The sequence below is a fragment of the Equus quagga genome, chromosome 18 (assembly GCF_021613505.1).
Source record: "Equus quagga isolate Etosha38 chromosome 18, UCLA_HA_Equagga_1.0, whole genome shotgun sequence".
Classification (NCBI taxonomy): domain Eukaryota; kingdom Metazoa; phylum Chordata; class Mammalia; order Perissodactyla; family Equidae; genus Equus; species Equus quagga.
The window spans coordinates 40,390,109-40,410,433 of record NC_060284.1 but is presented as its reverse complement, the minus strand read 5'-3'; the positions used below and the strand labels follow the sequence as shown (position 1 = coordinate 40,410,433).

At 36.4% G+C, this 20,325-nt stretch overlaps 1 protein-coding gene across 2 annotated transcripts in view; it reads right to left on the bottom strand.

Moving 5' to 3' along the window:
* Window positions 1–20,109, bottom strand: part of GPSM2 (G protein signaling modulator 2) — a 47,230-nt gene extending 27,121 nt beyond the window's left edge. Inside the window, exons 1-6 of one of the 2 annotated variants that reach the window (XM_046645424.1) lie at window positions 19,843–20,109; window positions 9,465–9,767; window positions 1,679–1,900; window positions 1,222–1,357; window positions 718–860; window positions 23–146 (exon numbers count right to left, since the gene is read on the bottom strand). In XM_046645424.1, coding sequence (XP_046501380.1) covers window positions 23–146; window positions 718–860; window positions 1,222–1,357; window positions 1,679–1,900; window positions 9,465–9,520 — 681 coding nt within the window. In that variant the 5' untranslated portion in view covers window positions 9,521–9,767; window positions 19,843–20,109. The remainder of the gene's footprint in view (window positions 1–22; window positions 147–717; window positions 861–1,221; window positions 1,358–1,678; window positions 1,901–9,464; window positions 9,768–19,842) is intronic. The other variant, XM_046645425.1, reaches the window with a different exon arrangement.
* Window positions 20,110–20,325: the final 216 nt, after the last annotated feature.

The window sequence follows — 20,325 nt, the reverse complement described above, 5'->3', positions numbered from 1 at the left end:
GAGAAAATGGCCTGCACTGTACCTGCTCGTGAGCTATAACGGCATCCCTGAAGTTGCCAAGAAGGTAATGCGTGTTTCCAAGATTTCCAAAGGCACGTCCTTGGGCTGCTCGGTCACCCAAAGCAGTCACTAGTGACAGGTTTTCCCTAAGTGATAACAAAAAGTTGTGAAAAAATAAGTTTGAGAAAAAAATTTATTGATGAGAAAAAAATTTAGTGATTTGATTTACAAATCTAATTCTTTTTATCAGAAAAAAATTTAAATAAGCTTACAGCCATGATGTGCCACATTTTAAAAATATATCTGTGATGGAGGGTGATTACAGGAAACAGCTATGAACACTTGACTAACCATTCAGGTAGGCTTCTGCCCAGAGTCAAGGACAGAGTTAATCTTGGAACTCCTATAGTTAAGAAGTTCTATGAAATTCTATTGATAAAAGACTAAATTTACTCCAAATAACTTAAACGAACCATTGATATTTCTTGTTTTTGCCACTAAGTGGCACTGGTCTGCAGTTTAAATGAAAGCTTTCCTGGGGAGGAAATTACCACTACTACAATACTGTAACATTTGTAATGATTTGTTGATTTATTTTTACTAGTTAGTCCATAACTTTAAAACCTTTGCCAAACCTAAAAACTTACCACCAGATACAGAATAGATAGAAGAGCCATGGCTGAGGCGGGCCACATGGACGACATCAGAGCTACTCACTCATAATAATCCACGGCTGCCTGCAGAGCGTTTCTCACTTCTTCAGGAAATTCTCCTACATCCTGAGGACCAGGGCAGCCAAAACTTTTCCCTTTCGCATGATACACATTTCCAAGATTGTAAAGTGCTCTTGCTTCTCCCACCTAAATGAAGATAACAGCAGAGTTTACATTTTGAAATCAGAGGCTAGGTATTATAATACTTATCAAATATATTTATTTGTAATATCCTTGCTATTATGGTCAATAGAAAGAAACGTTTACATTGGCAATCTGTACAGAACTAAACAAATGATTACTTAACGAAAGAAGGACCTCTCACTATTTTCTCTTTTTCCTCTATTTAAAAATTTTTATTATGTTTCTCTTTTTCTTCTATTTTTCTACGAATATTTTCTTTTCTGGTATAAACTTTTAGATAAACTACAGAATAAAGAAATAGTATTAAAACACAAAACAATTTCAATGAAAACATCTGGCCTACCATCTAATGTTTCCTTATTACCTTGTCATTAAGCTCTCTGGAAATATCCAGGTGTCGCTGACAACAAACTACAGCTTCATCAAAATTCCCAAGGACCTTTAAGGTGTTCCCCAGGTTACCACTAGCTTTGGCTTCCCCCAGCTGATCTCCAATAGTCCTGAAAAACAAAGCAAATGATGTTAAAATATAAAGCAGCCAGAGTACAGTTTTCCCTAGAGGACAACTGATATGCTTAAGGTAAGAAAGATCTATTAGCCTTGAAACCTACTATAAATAAAAATTTAAAACTTCCATTTCTGTATTTAAATTTAATTAATTTTTATTCATTTAATTAAACTCTAGGATTATTTCACTACTATTCATTCATTGAATCGGAACTCACTAAATGCATTGTCAGCTTTTTTAATTGAAAGAAATTATTTTTTAAAGTGACAGTTAATTTAATGAGAAAGAGTATTAAAAAACTTTAATTAATTACCTTGCAAGAGTTAAATCATGATGATGGTATTCTAATGCTTTGGCATAATCATGCAAATAAAAATAAGCATTGCCCAGCTGGCTGTAAATAGCGCTAAGTGTTTTTAGGTCTTCAGTTCCAACTTGAACTGCAGCTTCAAAGAAGGACACCCCAGCACGGCAGTCTCCTGACTTACACAGACGCTCCCCTTCCAAGGCCAGTTCTAGGCAAGAAGCTTCCATTCTATAAAATCACACAGGACAGACATTTACAACATTACATTACAACACCCCCACAGTGTTTTTAACTTCGAGTAATATAATTTAAATGTGGACTGTGGCTACTCTTCCTCAGAACAGCTGCCTCTATAATTAACGTATATATACATTATTGATAAAACAGTAAACTATTATTTACAGCAAGACCTAATTTGCCCATTCAAATATCTCTGAACCTCCAGAGGTCTTTTATATGGGATAGCTAAATATCTTTATGTGGAGCCCATTTTAATTGGCTCACCCAGAGCAAACCACTTTACCAATGAAAGAACCTAAAGTAGTGTCTCCTAAACTGTTCTGAGTTGTGGCAGACTTACGGACTTCCTGAGAGTTGGGGAGAAGAAGGGTGCCTGCGGAAGGTGAAGGCCCCGAATACTCTTCTCTGTCCAAGTATCCAGGTGATCTACTTACCTGTCCCATCAACCCCTCCTACCATCCATCTCTCTTTCTCTGTCTCCTGCACTCATACACACACATACACACACACACTCCTTCCTCTTCTTACCACCAAAGGATCACCTGTACCTTAGAAAAACAGAGGAGCAAAATATCTTGATCCACAAGGCACACTTCCATAAGAGAACTAAGTGTCAAGAAACTTTACATTAGAAAGTAATGATTTAAAGATCTGCAGAGATTCTAATTCTCAAAGTCTGCCACTGATACTTCAGGTTCTAATCCTGAACTTCAGTAGATGCCCTTCACCAAAGGTGCCATTGTCTTTCTTCAACATTTCCATGATTTCTGCCAAGTCTATGTACTACCTTATCATTCACTTAAATATGTTTCTATAATTTGGCAAATTTCCTTTAAATTGGCACAGTTATTAAAAAAAAAAACCTAGCTTCATCCAAAGCAGTATCCATGAAACTATGAGTTTGATGTGATATTTATGTTTATCTTCTAATGCACATTAAAACAAAGATGTAACTATTAAAATTAAAAAGAGAGTAATATTACCTTATGCGCCACCAGTGGTATACATATCACCCTCTGGAAAACTGATTTTAGCTCATCCAGCATTTTAATTTCTGGAGCAGCACTAAATTGCTCCTTACTAGAATTAATTTTGAGCAACTCTAACAGAGCAGTGGTTCTTAACCCTGGCTGCACAAAAGCAGAATTCATATGGAGCACTTTTTTAAACTCTCAATGTCCCTCCCCTTCTCTGGGTGTGAGGTCTGGCCGTCAGTATTTTTTAAAAGCCCCCAGGTAATTCCAACGTACTAGCCAGGGTTGAGAATCACTGCTTTAACAGGAAATGTGAATTAAACCACCACTCACCCTGAAGTCATTCAAATATGAGTACACTTTTGTACTCCTAGTTGCAGGTCAATTACCTTGTTTCTTCAGGTGCTGTCTTTTAGCCTATAAAACCTCAAAGTTCTTTAGAGCCATAAATTTAAAGAGAACTGTAAAAGTGGCAAATAAATCTGATGAAGCTAAAAGAAAAGTCTGGACTACGATTAACAGAGCCAATTACAAAGGTTCAAAGCAGACTTTTGGTTCAGAATAAGCAGATTTATGTAGTCATCTCTGATAGGTAATTTTCAAGTTTTATATCCAGGCATCTTTTTTTATAATTCAAGTGATTTAGCTAAAGCTGACTGTTCACAGTTGGAGCAGTGATTTCACCCTCACTTTACGGATCTAGGCAAAATAATGCAAGCAAAACTCTATTTAACATTTTGCTCCAACATGAGACCAAGTCAAGATATAGGAGGGAAGTTCTAAAGTACATGGAAAAATAAATGAGTTAAAGCAGAAACCTTAAATTGCTAAATTTATATTTCTTTATATGTCATTTCAAATTAATAAAGCTTGTTTTTGTTTTTCACAAGTGAAAACTGCCCTTTAGAACTGTATTTTGAAAATGTGATTTCATAAAAGAAAAACATTATTTTTGTTTAAGATTTTATGAGGTTACTGGTGTATTCTGTGTGTAAAGAGAAATGAGTCAGCAAAAGATTAATATATAAAAATGTGATTTTATTCAAGGGTTCTTTTGCTAGATCAGGTACCTGAACTAGTTGTCTTTATTTGTCTAAATACTGAAATCATTCAGCTTCTAAGAATTATCATAGGGGAAAAATTGGAAAACATATATAAATATATATTTTTTTTTTTCCTGAGGAAGATTAGCCCTGAGCTAACATCTGTGCCAATCCTCTCCCACTTTTTATATGTGGGTCACCGCCACAGCATGGCTGATGATTGGTGTAGGTCTGCACCCGAGATCTGAACCCATGAACCCAGGCAGCCAAAGAGGAGCATGCCGAACTTAACGCCACAGGGCTGGCCCCAGAAAAGATATTTTTACATATAAAATACATTACTTTTTCTATTAAGATTTTTTAATTTAAGCATGATTCCAATTATGTAAAAAAATTATACAGTGAGCAATTTCACTGCTAGGAATTGATCTTAAAGCTATATGAACAGAAATTCAAAGATATATGTAAGAGGATATTCACAGCAGCAAAAAACCACAAACAACTTAAATGTCCATCAATAGAGTATTGGTTAAAAAAATTACATGCTACCATACAATGAATACTAATGATGGCACATGATTTCACTGTGGGAGACGGAGAGAAGTAGTCACACACAGCAGCACCATCAGGATGATCAGGTTGCAGGCCAGGAAATTAGAGATAAGGCAGAAGTGGCTCTTCATATTAAGACATGTAAAAATTGGAGTTTACAACAGTGTATCCTATAGCCATATAAAACAGGGAAGTGTCTTCTTCAAATAAATATCTTCACCACAGATATCTGACCTTCTGGATTTAAACCTATACAACACTATACTGGAACCATCAATACAAATGATGTTGCATCTAACAAAATTTAGCGATAGACTGAATGGTGTCTACAAATTTTCAAAAAGGCATTTTACATAATTCTCGTTAGAAAGAGTGATAGCAAATTAGAGCCCTGCTGGCTACCCAGCCATCCTTGAAGTCCACGCAGTGAAAATGCCCCATAGGAGAAACTACCTTAGAAAAGTTACTTCAGTAACTAATTCCCGAAATGAAGTCCAAAACTCCCTAGTTTATGATTAATTCTGAGATATATTATGACTTTGGCATATTTTATTAGAAAAGAAGTCAATATTCTGGCAAAATCTCCAACAACGCAATCAAATATACCTAACTGCGAAATAGTCAAGGAAGGTTGGTTTATAAATTTTTCAGAAGATCATTAAATAGTAACAGAGAAAGTAATTTCATATCCTCTCTATCTCTATGAGAGAATAGAATTACTTCATTTGTTTACTAGTTGAGTTGAAAACAAAGAACATACCCAGAGTAGAAGGCAAACCAGGAAAATACCTCTTCATTAAAATACATCCCATGAGCAATGTTTCTTTTATTCTTCCTAATGGCTTATCTAGTTGTATAAGCAAAGAAACTACATATCTAATAACAATAAACAAACACAGTACTATCTTTGACTGAAATGTTTTCATTTTTGCTAATAGATTGAACATTATAGCTGTAATTCCTCATTTTCTGCACAAACATGTCATTTCAATTTCTCTTAATTTTTATATTTTATTATTTTTACTTCTACTCTAGAGTTTCTTCTTTACCTCCTTAATTTTGTTTTTTTGCATTCATAGTATGTCAGTGAAAGCAAAAGAGGATTAAAACTTTGATGCTACAGCATTTTAAAAGATTTAATACTGATGATGTCCAAATCTGACTCTCCCCTCAAAGGGCTTACATACTTATTTAAGAATAAATGAGGGGCTGGCCCCATGGCCGAGTGGTTAAGTTCGTGTGCTCTGCTTTCGCAGTCCTGGGGTTCACTGGTTTGGATCCTGGGCGTGGACACGACACCGCTCGTCAGGCCACACTGAGGCAGCATCCCACATGCCACAACTAGAAGGACCCACAACTAAAATATACAACTATGTACTGGGGGGATTTGGGGAGCAAAAGCAGGGGCAAAAAAAAAAAAGAATAAATGATGGGAGGGTTGCCCACGTGGCCTAGTGGTTAAGTTTGGCACGCTCCACTTCAGTGGTCCAGGCTTGGTTCCCGGGCACAGACCTATAACACTCATCAGCAACCACGCTGTCGTAGTGACCCACATACAAAATAGAGGAAGATTAGCACAGACGTTAGCTCACGGCAAATCCTCCTCAAGCAAGAGGAGGAAGATTGGCAATAGATGTTAGCTCAGGGCGAATATTCCTCAGCAGAAAAGAAAAGAATAAATGATGGGATTCAGGACTTAAGATTCAAAACAAGAGTGCTCTGATGGCATCTTCTCTATTGTGCTGTCTGTCTTCTGTGGTTGCTAAATCTCTTTTTATGGACTTTAGCTCCACCTTCCATGTATTCTAATTGGGCACGGACCTTTTCTATTACCAGTCCTAGCCCCCATAAACAATTTTCACCCATTCACTTTACCACACATATCTAGTTATTCCAAAATTATCTTGATTTAAATTTTGATTGGTAACTTAGTTTTGAAAGTGATTTTACTAGATATTATATCAAATTTAGTTCTCAAAATTACCCTCTGAGATAGGTATTATTACAGAAGGAAAAACTGATGCTCAGACAGGGTTAAGTGACTTGCTCAAGATCATACAAAGGCAAAGATGAGAAATGAAATCCTGTCTTTGTCTCCAAAGCCAGTGTTCTTTCCACCACTCCACATTACCTCAAACTATTCTTCAGGAAAGAATATTATTAATAACTACATTTATCTAGCAAAATTGAAGTATTCAATACCAAAATTATACTCCTTTACAACTTATGTGCAATACTCTAATTTTACAACATTAATGTATTGAAATGCTTATTATTCATAGCAACAAATATGAACAAGGAAATACCAATTCTTTTCAAATTCAAAACTAGAGAAACTAATGTAATGAACCTGATATATCCATCTTTCAACATCAACAATTACCAATATATGATATACTATCAATATATGTTTCATCTCTACTTCCAACCTCACTCTCCACCACAGATTCTTTTGAAGTACATTCCAGATAGCATATGATTTAATTTGTAAATATTTTAGTATGTATCTCTAAAAGATGAGTCATTTTCAAAAAAATATAATCACAATACTATTGTCATAACTAAAAAAAATTAACAATAATTACTTAAAATCAATCATATACTTTTTTAAAGTTTAGAAACTATTCCATTTTACTATCATTCTCCACTTCTCTCTACCTTCACAAAGAGGTTGCAAAATATTTCATAAAGCATTCTGATTATCTCTCAGGAGGCTGCTTAGTGTCCAAAGAATTATTCCTTTCAAAATTACAAACTCATTGTGCCACAGAAACTCCTCCACGGACGGATGAGGACCTCCACAATGAAAGAACCAGATGGACAAAACATTACATCTAAGTGTTTACCAGAGCAGAAGAGTAACTTATAGTAGGCCATGCCTCCTAACATAAAGGATTCAAACTATTGCCTGCAATTATAAAACAATCCAATGGATATACAGAATACTGATCGAAGAGCACTGATGAAGGCAGAGAGTTGTTTGGTATATTCTTACTAAAAATAGTTACAGAGTTTTAAGTGTCTTTTGGGGAAGTCCTATACCAATGTATAACCACATTTGACCTATGCTGTATCATGGGAAAAGGACAAATCCAAGACCTTCCTACAGGCAGAGGTACAATCCGCTCCTCCTTATCTACTGCTCTTACAGTATTAAGAGGTATACTCCTCTTGAAAATGTTTAGCAAGATAGATAAACATCTTACTAGGTTCATCTGATGGTTATGTCCAGTGAAGTTCAATACACATTCCATCAAATGTGGACTATGAGCCAGACAACATGCTAGGCATGATGGCTGCCCTAAGGGAGCTAATGGTCAAAGAAGGGATTGGGGGGCGGGGAGGAGACAAATATATAAACAGGTACATTGAATTCTAATATAGTTGGTGCTAAGAAAGAGATATGTACAGGATGTCATGTGAGCACAGTGAGGGCACATAGCCAAACTATGAAGTTTAGAAATGGTTTCCAGGAGAAGATAATCTCTGAGTTGAATGTTAGATATTGAGTAGACTTAGCTAAACAAAGAAAGTGAGAAGGGTATTCAAGTCATAGGGTATAGCATGAGCAAAGACACTAAGACATGGAACAGCATGACACGTACAGGGAACCAGAGCTCAAGTTCAAGGTGAGGAAGGAAGTAAGGACAAAGGAATAGGTAAAGGCCAGATAATGGAAGATCTTGGGTACTATGTTAAGCCTGGCTCTGCCCTACAGGTGAACAGGAACACCCATAGGGATTAAGCAGAGGTTACAAGGTTAGCTCTGTGTTTTTAGACTGAGCCCTCTAGTGGCAGATTAAAAAGATGGATTCCAAGAGGCTAAGAATGGGATTCAAGGGAGTCTGGAGTGAAGACAACGGGGGCCTGAACTTTAGCAGTGGTGGGGAGGATTGAGACGGGTAGATGAATCTAAGCAACATTTAGGAGGTAAAACTGGCAAGGCTTCACGCTAGATATAGGGAGTGAGAAGGGAAGAAAATATGTAAAATAACTCCCAGGCTTCTAGAACTATGCCCAAAAGGGTAGAGTGAGGGCATTTCATATATTAAAAGTTCATTTTAAGTATATTGAATGTCTTCCATTTTCTTTTATTTGAAACATTTTTATTTTTAATAGAAATGCCCTCACCTTACCTACAGAAACTTCCTTGGCACCATGCCCTAACATGAACCATCTGCTCCAAAGGATGATAAATCTCCTCATCATGTCTTAAAAATGTGTTAAGACATCTAAGATTTGGCAGTAAACACCTTCACTCATTAGAGATTCTGAATACTATTCATTGCTATAAGTTCTGATGTTTATTTAATATTAACTTGTAAAAACTTTGATATAGAATCTATTAGTATCTAATCACCTTACTAATAATTACATGTCTTCCATTCTAATATTTGTGTTTATTTTATAGTTTAGTGCAATGGCTAGAACTTCCAGAACAAATGTTAAATAATGATGCAGATATCCTTGCTCTGTCCCTAAATGTATCAGAACTATCATTAATATTTTATCACTAAATATTAAACTGGCAATTAGTTTATCATGTTTAGAAAGTACCCACGCATTCCAATGTTAATACCTTTTTAAAAAGCTCATTTATAAAAGATGACCATTTAAAAGTTGTGACACAAAAATTAGGTCATTCAGCTGACCACATTACAAAATTCATCTTTTACCCCCAAAGATTTAGAAACATACTTCATTTTTATATTTGCATATTATATACAGTTATAAATATAGAGTAACTATTCATAAACTCTTCCACAGATTAATAAACAATATAATTTGACTCTACTACCATTTTCTTATAGAAAGGATATAAAACTTACAACCACAACAAAAAGAAAACATTGTTTTCAGGAGACACTAACTATGGCTGGCACATTTTGAATATTTTCAAATTTAAATTTGAAATGATCAGACTTAAACACATTTAAATAAATAAAGATTAAAAATCGCCCACTAAGAAAGCAGTAGTCTTACCTGTAACGAACATGAAAAGAATGGTCTTCCCTCATGCTTATCAAATTTTCCTCCATTGAGTCATATTATAAAGCTGAGTATAAACTGAAATTATTTTATTTTGCCAATCCAGTCCTTTACAATGCAGAATTGTTGCAGAACATTGTCCAGTTAGTATATTAATGAGTTGGTGTTAATACATCCTAAGCGCCTGCTTCTTCTTTGTTAATAATAAAAGGAGGTCAATGTCAGACAGCTTAAAGGTTCAAATTGTGTCCCAATCCTTGCATCTCTGGCCCTTTCAGCAGCACTTCACCAACATTTCTGCAAAAGGAATACAAGATGCTTTGCTTGAAGTCCTATTTTCAAAGAATATCCTAAAGTAATTCCAAGCTGTACATAATCACACAGCTAAGTCCACAGACTGCTGTCATGTCAGTCACAGGAGAAAAACAGCAGAGGGCTTAACTGTCACCATGAGCTTCTAAATACGGATGTGAAGGATGAGATTTATTTGAGAACTGTACTTTAGTTTAATTTTTTAAATTGGCTTGAAATACAATAATTTTATGTAACATTTTCTATTATAAACAAAAATAGAAGCATATTATGATCTTAGTATCTAAAAACAAAATTTTGATCCTTCAAGCTTTTAACAACTGCTATTGGCCCAGCCCCGTGGTCTAGTGGTTAAGTTCAGCTCGCTCCGCTTTGGCAGCCTGGGTTCAGTTCTCAGATGCAGACCTACACCACCTGTCAGCGGCCATGCTGTGGTGGCGACCCCCATACAAAAAAGAGGAAAACTGACACAGATGTTAGCTTAGGGCGAATCTTCCTCAGCAAAAAACAAAACAAAACAAAAACTGCTATTAACAAGTAAAATGAAAATTCAATAATTATTTGAACAAGTCAGTTCTAAACTGTACTTTTATTTCTTCAAAGAAGATATTTGTGCTGATAATTAGATTATACTTGTAGTCATTTGCTCTCAAAGTATATTCTATTTAAACTGTTTAAGGTCTTTAAAATGTTTTTATTAATACTGGGTAGGTACAAAAGAAATTTAGGAAATATGTGTATGATAGAATGGCACAATAAGCACTTATACAACACCACCCAGTTTAAGATAAAGAACATTATCACCACCTTTGAAGTCTCCTGGGTGCCTCAACCTAACCCATCACCTTCCTTTCCCCTCTAACGTCATCTCTAAACTGAATTTTGTCATTATTCCCTTGTCTGTCTTTATAATTTTGCCGCAAATATCTGTATAGACCTAAATAATGCATCACTTAGTTTTGCATGGCTTTGCTTAACATTATTTCTGAGATTCATCTCACTTCTTGTTGCATATAGCTAAAATTCACATACTTTTATTGCTATATTATATTCTATTGTATACCAAATTTATTTTTCATTCTGTTAATGGGCAATTGGATTGTAGTTTTTTGGATTTTCTTTTTTCACTACTATTCAAAATATTGCTATGAACATTGAAATTAATAACTCATATACTGGTTAAACAGCAAAGCAGATAAGCTAAGGAGAGAATGAATGTCTAGAAGAATATCTGAAGAAATTATCCAGACATACACAAATAAAGAGATGAAAAATACAAAAGAGTAGTTCAGAGAAAAGGAAGACAAAATGAGAGGCTCTAACATCGGCCTAATTGGAGTACCAGAAGGAAAAACAGTAAGAGGAGTAAAGACAAAATCTTCAGTGATAAAGACAGAATTTTTCAGACTTGAAGACAGACATGAATTAGCAGATTGAAGCACACTAAATCCTAAACAGCATAAATAAAAATGAATCCATACCCAGATATATCATGGAGAAAGTACAGACCATCAGATATAAATTATAATCCTTAAAGTAACAGGTAAGAGAGACAAATAGGTAAGATTAAGATATACGTGTGTGTATACATAAATTAATTAATACAATTAGTATATATAAATTAATAGATACAATCATAAAGTCCTGGAATCTCAGTGTTATAAACAACCTATAGGTCAGTTAGTCCAACATTTACTACAACATTCCCAGAAAGGTCATAAGGCAGCTAATCCTAATTTTGAATAACCTTTTTAGAAAGCTGTTCTGTACTTTGAGTAATCTTTCCATTTCTACCCTTTTCTTCCTTCTGCTGCCATCTAATAAAGCCTAATTCCTTTTATACATAACATCCTTTTAAGTATTTCAGCTATAACATAAACCAGACTCTAAATAACACACCCCCACGGCTTTGTTAATTAAATACAGTTAGAGAGAGGTTACTAGGGAAAGAGTAGTTAGGACCCGTGAGGAGGAGGAAGGTGGAAGGTGGAAAGGATCAGCCTTGGGAATATTGACAAGCTTCCTTGAGGAAATCAGGTTTTCATATTGATAACCAGTTTTGCACATAAGAAATACAAAACAGTATTTCTCTTTTTCCCATCCCTTGGCCAACAAAGGAAGCAGTGTCTTAATAAAGGAGGAAAAGATACGTAGCAGCCATTAATCCAACAAATATTCTCTTTTCCTTCTGTTCAGAATTCCATTGTGCATCTTTTTTCCTTAATAAAAAACACTATTAAAGGAATTAGTGTAGATAGTCATAGTAATAGCTGCAAAGTGCATCTATATTATACAACTAAACTGTCAACCAAACTATCTGCCACTATCTACTTGAGGTTTAGGCTGTAATTTATAAAATGGGGCAGAAGGTGAGATATTAGAATTAATTTAACTTAGAATTAAATTAAATTATAATTTAATCGAAATATTTTTTCATCCATGAGAGTGTAATGAAAGTCTAAGTTTTACCAATCATTAAAAATATGCTAATTTCATATTTATTAAAATGAAGTAAACATGTAGCCAAATTAACAAATGTATATAAATGGAGTTGTAAAATACCTTACTTGATTAAGACTGCATAAAGAACCATTTTAAAAATAATTAAAACAAGCAAGAAGGCAGAGAGAATGCTATTCATCATTTTACTAAGGACAATTTATAACATGGTTTTACTGTTCTCAAAAGAAGTGTATCCCCAAAAAAGTCACTCTTACATTATAATCTCCGTAACAATTAAGTAGCATGTCTTATCTTACAATTATTCACTGAACAAAAAAGCAATTCTTGATTCAAGGATTCACGTTATAAGAACTCTCTAACCAATTCAGTAACAAGGTGTTCATTCATGCTCCACATTACCTGGAGTTAACAAACCCACTTCATATTTAGCACATAGTTTACATAGGACCAGTATAATACTAATAAAATTTGCAACAAATATTAAATTATGAATTGCTCATTAGCATAAGAAAATTTAATGACAGGACCAGGAAATGGAATGGAAATTATAGGTTTGAAAGAATATTAAGAACTCAGTAAGTTCAACCTTCAACGTCCATTTAGACTTACAATTTGCAAGGAACACAGATGTCCTTAATAGCATCTCCCACGTTTTAACAAACAATGCTCCAAAAACCTCACTGCTAACCAAACTGTTAGCTCATAGCATCTTTTGGTCTGACCACAGAGAAATAAAGAGAAAGCAACAATTTGTTCCCATATCCTAGAAACTGACAGAACATATAGAAAAATCAACTGGTACATAACTCTGATTGCCTCACATTTAATTCCCTAATTAGGAAGTCAAAATAGGCAGACTCCCGTCATACAAGTAGGTGGACTTCTAGGCACTGTCCAAGGTATGCAATCAGAATGAACAATAAATCCTAGCCCTGCTTTACTCCATTGGCAGTAAAATATTTGCAAACTAGGTGATGGAGAAAAATATAGGATAGACAATTACATTTATATGTTCTGTCCTTCTTTCAATTTATCTAAACTATCTACTCCTGACTGCAATGTAAATGCCAATAAACTTTGTTCTGATTCTTTAAATATCTCTAAAAACTGGTAACACCCATCAAACAATAAATATAATTTAACTTTTCTTGCCTCCAGGTTAGATAATCTAAATTCTTTGAACTTCTCTTATCCTAATAATTCCCTGTAAGGTACAATATCCAAATTCTCCAAATCCCTTTCAGTTGTAATGTTCCAAGTCAGATACAGTAGCCCTTTATCAATTTAAGCAAGGATTAACAATGGAGAAGAATCAAGAACATATAAGTTCTTTCACATTAGAATTTAGGGTACAGGTTACAGTAACAAATACACATCATAGTAATAATGAGCCTAATAAAGTAGGATGCCAAAACATCCACTTCTAAAATAAACTGAAGTAACTATCCTAAGTAAACTAGTTATTTTCTGCAAAATTATGTGTCTGTAAGCAGACAGTAACTTATTTTTAGATGGACTAAATACGGCTTGTCATCTAGTCCAAACTTCTATTTCTAATTACATTTTATCTGAAAGATATAGTAGAAATCAGATAGCAAGTATAAGGAACAATACATGCAAAATCAAGAGTAGGAAGGTAAAAGCAGGAAGTGTCCACAGAAGAATATGAGAAGAGGGTATGAAAAGGCCACGGGTGTAGTGAACAAAGTCCAGCAGAGAGAAGGTTCAGAGCTTGACTTCAGTGTGGCCGCCGGTGTTGAGGAGCCAATTAAAGGCAAGAAAAATTATTCTGACATCAGAATATACGACTGATGTGGGAAATTAGTGCCTAAAGCAAGAGAAGTCAGGACCAAGAAATGCTGGGTACCTAAGTAATCTGGCTATGAGTACCCAGAGAAAAATGGAAACAATGCTCACTGATTAGATGTGAGAGGAAAGGTCACGCAGTAACAGAGAGCTTACAAGACTGCCAATTTTGAGGAAGGTGCAACGGTAGCCATACACACGATGACTGACAAATTGGATTGCAAAAGTGACATTTCAGAGAGGAAAACATGGAATACTTATATTAAACTGTACTTGGTAAATGCTATATTCACCAATAACAGCTGAAGGAAAAATAAAGATATCAAGCTTGAGATAACTTGAAATCAGATAAAATTTGATAAATGGGGAAGGATCTGGGGAGGGGAGAGTAAACCGAGTGACTGATAGTTTTGAATTTCTGCACATCTTTAGAACTAAAAATTTTTAAAGTACCAATGAAATCTAAATGTTAACACTGCAATAGGTCAGTGGCAAAATTAAAGAGAAATTCCAATAGAAGAAAAAAAATTAAAGCAATGCATAAAAGTTCTGATTCTTTATTCTACATATTCAATCTCTAAACCAACAATATAATCTAACTGTTGCATAATACTACTGTGAGCTAAAGATAACTCAAGACTATTTCTGTGTGTGTATCTGTGTATATCCACCTATAGTGGAGAATATGGTTTTAGCGTTAACTGATAATTGCCATATATATCAAATGTAACCTACTTTACACACTCCCAAATTAATAAACAATCATAGTGCTTAGTTAAGCAGATCATTCTATTCTCTATCATTCTCAAGAAAAGAGAATATACTACAGATTATGCTGTAAAAACTGTATTAATGCAGTTTTTCTTAAGCAAATATATAATCCTAAAGTATATACTCCAATTAAGGTTAAGTCTTAATGTATCACTAGCCTTTAAGTTTGCAATAATCAATGTTAGTCTGTGAGATGTTAGGCCAAAATAGTTTAGAAAATAAGTGTAACTAACAGCATAAATGCTAATTAAACCAAATTTTATTATAAAATTTTGTGTTTGTGACTCACCAGCTAAATAAATAGAATAAAATTCAAAGGATAGATTGGAATAATGGTTCTAGATTCTAAATAAATCTATACCTTAAAGGTGCAGCACCAGTCACAAGGGCTCCCAAGTGTAGTATCTGAAATTAATTCTCATGGGTCATTATAAAAGATATCAAATACATACCAAGGCACTATCAATTTCAAACTCTCATTTTTATTCTTGGCAGCTTTAAAAAAAAACAACTCGGGTCCAGAGCTGTGAACATTAAAAATGTAACACAATGAATGGAACCATTTCAGAGTAAAATAAGCCAAAAATAATTTTAGTAATAAAAAATAAGAATGCCTTTTCATGTTTTCAAATGCTTACACCTAAAAGCTCACCATTCTAAACAAGTAAACTATATATAAACTTCCCTTTTTTTGGTGAGGAACATATATAATTTATCCATCACATAAAGCTAAAGGACTTCAATGAATTACGCTCCCTGGACAACCAAAACACTAATAAAAGCTACATATGAAATTTCAAATTAGATAAATCCTAAAATAAAATGTAACCTAGGAGAAAGATTTGAATATTTCAAGCCTTCATCTTAGCAGTGTTGTTAAGCAGTGAGAAAGGACCAAATGTATGAGTCTACTTAGGTGAGAGATGCTGAATGCTTGTAGTTCAACAGTAGTTTCCAACAGTCTCTACACAAAGCACTATGGCTATAATAATTACTACACCAGCAGCCTCGCAATGTCCTAAGGTTTGGTAGCCCAGGATAAATCAGGAAGAAATTGAATATTGAACATTTTTTTGGAGGGTGATAAACTAGAAAGGGGCTCTATTTTTAGGTTATACATGGAATCAATGTGCATTATGCCAGTGACTACACTAATCATTAAAACTGTTGTTTTATAATTAGAATACTCAGTGACTACAATAATTCAATAGAGCATGAAGCAGTTGCTTAAAAATTTCAAGGACAAAAGGAAGATTACTTTTATGCAACATCCCTAATCTTGGTTACCTTTTTCCCTGCAAAGCAGTTACCGAATCAAAACTCCTACTCCAACAAGATTACTTATTTATATTTAAGACTATAAATATGTTTGACTAAAGGACAAAGATCTTATATATGTTCATTAGAACAAAATTACTATTTTTCTCCCTAAAACGTGGTTTTATTTCTCATCAAACTGAAGCCCAGAGTTTACAAATAACATTAATTTTCCCTCCTATAATTTTAAACAGAGATGGTCCTTTTAATCCATTAGTAAAATTAATAACCTGTTGAAAGAGTTTCAATTAGACACTTGCATAAGAAAAACGATTTCTAATTTATTATAAACACATAAAATTGGATGCATATAAGTATTATAATACTGAGGTTATAGAAAACACAATGATGACTTTAAAAAAAAAAGACTTCTAAATTTTAAACAACCCCAATTATATTTTCAGTCCTTTCCAAATGACTACTCAGGTTATAAGACCAGGAGAGCACAAGAAAATGTTTATAATCCAAAAACACTGATGATTCACACTAAGACCAATTTCTACAAAAACCCCCTAAATATATATATTTGTCCTTGCCCTTTTCGATCTGTAATGTTTTGTTAATAAATATATATGTTTATTTTTTTAGGGTCTATACAAATTATTGGACAAACATGATGCAATTAATAGGAGCTCAAAGAAGTAAATTCAAAATATATAGTCTTACGAAGACATTACTATGCCAGAAAAAAAAATACTTATTAATAAACAATGGGGAGAATACAACTTCAAGAAAAACTGGTTACCAAGTCACCAGAGAATAGGAACCACAGCCACTTACTACTGATGCTGGTCAGCCATCAGCTTAAATCAGTTAATACATAGATGAAAAAATCAGCAGTGAAGTAGAAAAGAAGTGGTCCTTTCTACTGAGCATTGTTCTTGACTTAGTAAATGACAATAAATCAGTTCTCTTAAAAGAAGGACTTTAAAAAGGCAAAATTGGTTTCAAATACATTTTTAAGCAGAAATAAATCCCAAATGCAAAAGGATTATAAATGCCTAAAGAGTATCCCTAGAGACTTTGAATTTAGAATTCTTCATAGGAAAACATAACTCTATCTTCCCCTTCTAAAAGTTATCACCATTCTGTGGAAAAATGTTTCTATTCAATGCAGTAATGTTATGAGAAGATATGGGAAGAATAATTCTAAGTAAAAAGGGCCAAGCAAAGCTTTTGGGAAGCAAGGAAATCTGCACTGCACCTTGAAGGATGGGTAGACCTTATTAGGCAAACGGAGAAAAGCCATTCCAGCACGGGGAAATGGCTCAAGCAGAAGCAAGGAGGTGGGGATGCACAGAATGTGGGCCAGGAAAAGCCCATTGGGTCGGGAGTTGGGAAAGAGCAGTCTAAGGGGGCACTAAATTGTGAGGGACTCTGAATACATATGTGGCTGAAGCACATATTCAGCCTTGTATTCACATAATGGGGAGCCTCATAATTTTTGAACAAAGGAACAGCAAAGTTGAACCCGTGTCAGGAAGATAATCTGGTAGCAACACATAGTGCAGGACAAGGAGACAGATGAAAAATACTGTAAAAACTCCAGAAGCAACTATTGAATAGGAAGCCTTCTAGTGCCATCTTACACTACCAAGGAAATGGCTTTGCATATAATTGATGTCCAGCAAACTTTTTTTGATTTCTTGCTTGGGAAGAAGATAAAAACTACGAAGCAGCAAAGAATCCTATAATAGTGAGAAAACCGGACCTTAATACATTTCTGCTCCACAGTAAAGAGTACATTCATATTCATGTAAATAACTCAGGAAAGTCTTATTCTTAATTTTTTACTGTTTTTATAAAGATGATTAAAAGGATATTGAAATTGTTATGTAATTTATAAGGTATTGTAGGAAAGAAAGAAGTTCTGAAATAAGGACTGGAATGTTTGTGCATAGTTCACAACAAAACACAGCACCTACAGGCATCTTAAAAGTAGGATTATGTCCCCACAAATGGAATCCAGAGACCTGGAGGAGAGTTAAGTAAACACCGAAGTGATACAGCATGTGCTTTGGGATCTGGCCATGGTTTGAATCCCAGCACAGTGACTTAGTTACATGATCTTGAGCGAGTTAAACTCTTAGAGTTGGTTTGGGCACAATGATACTTACCCGACATGTGTTGTGATGATTAGAGATCTGATTCATAAAGCACCTAACTCAATGCCTGGCTCTGGTACTTAAAAGTACTCAATAAAGTATAGTAACAATAATAATAGCTATTGTTATTATTATAAAAAAGAACATGTCTATTAGAATAGATTTAGAAGTCTAAATCTATGCCAGGTTTTCCATTTTAAAATTCCAGAGAAGTAATTACAAAACTTTATCTTTTAGGTAAATCTTGGAAATACTTTATCCTTAAGAAAAAGGCCATTTAAAAAGCTACTATATCCTATCTTTGTTGCAATTAGCCTAGTACCAAGTCTGAGATTTATATTAAGCAATAATACTGTAACACTGCATGTCTGATTGAATAACAGAAGAAAATACACCTGAACTGCTTATCTAGCTAAAGAGGATTGGGGGGAAAATGCCCCGACAACAATATCGCGCAACTTTGTACTTTGTATCCGCTCCACTCCTAACATTATAAACAACAGCCTGAGAAAGCGCTTGCCAGACGAATCCACGGAAGGGGTAGGGTAAGGAAGAGTAGGAGTGAGACTGTCCCTCGTCCCCCGAGCCCCCACTCCTCACACACATGCATATCAACCAACAGTGATCGGTCGCTTGCTCACTTCCAAACAACCAACCAAAGCTGCTTCTTGAAAAGTGACAGCTCACGCAGGAGTGGTATTTATCAGAGGTAATCGCACTGTGGCTATCAGGCCGGAAATCTTCCGTGCACCCTTCTCAAGTGGCAGCTTGAAAGTTCAGCTCGGTCGGTATGCTGACTTCCCACACACACCACGGGACACGCCAACACAAGCCGACGGAAGGCAGAGGCAGGAGCCTACTTCGCTTAATTCCACGGCAGGGTTAAATTATGCATTAAGGCAAATAAAATTTCCATCCTTACTCGTTTGCATTAACCGAGTTCAAATGACACTAGTTAAAACGATCAAGATAAAACAAGGAAATTACAGATTTTCCACTTTTTACTATCCGAAGATATTCTACGGGTTTTCAGAAAAGAGCTTTCTTAACATTCTATGCTTACGAAAACTTCTTGCAGCAACTACCGATTTCTACGGTAAATCGACAGGTTGGTGCCCAAAAGGTTCTGAATTTAAACGTGGTAAACGCAGGTGTTTGACAAAAGCTGCCCGGTTTAGACGGCAAGCGCACGACTGCAAGCGAATGCAATCTGCCCGGGATCCAATTCCACGGGGATTCGGATTTTTCAGGGTTGTTTCTCCCATTCAGAATACGTGAGAAGTCACTGTATCCCGACATACTTTTTATTAAGAAAATATTAGGGAACAAAGTTCTTAAGCTTCGGTGTCATTTTAAAACCTCCAACCAGAAAGCAACTGAGCGCTCGTCCGGGACGGAGCCGCTCCTCACAGAGTTTCTGGTTTCTCACCCGCGTCCCCGCCGCGCCGGTCCCCGCCGACCGCCCCGGCTCCTCCCGCCCCGAACAAAGGCGGTCGCCCCCAGACCCCGGACACAGAGCTCACCCCTCACACGCACACACACGCCCCCTCCCTGTCACCCCCCGCCGCGGGCGCCCTCAAACGCCCCTCGGCACTCACCTCCCGCGGGCCGGCGAGTCCGGGGAGCGCGGAGGACGCGGCGGAGCTGCAGCAGCGGCCGCCTCGGGCGACGGGCGGGCGGCGGCGGCCCCTCCAGCCGGCGGCTCAGCGCGCCGCGGACGCCGCGCCAGGCAGGGGCACCGCGGGAGGCCAGCGCGCGCCCCCTGACCCGGCCCCCGGCAGGTCACGTGGGCCAGAGCTCCCGGGACTCTCCTCGCCTCCGGGCGCGTCCCACGGCCGACCAGGGGTCCGCCGCGCCGCCCGCTCGCTGCCGCTCCCCTCCTCTGCGCCTGCGCCCCAGCTCCAGGCGCTCCCGTTCAAACCGACACCGCCCCGCGACTTTCGGACCCGCCAATGGCCGGCGCGGGGGGCGGGGCGGGGCCGCCGTCTGCGCGCGGCCTCCGCCTCCTGGGTGGGTGGGCACTGCGTCGTGTCAGGCTGAGGGGGTCCTTCGGTGACTCGGTGCTCTGGGATCTGCCCTCC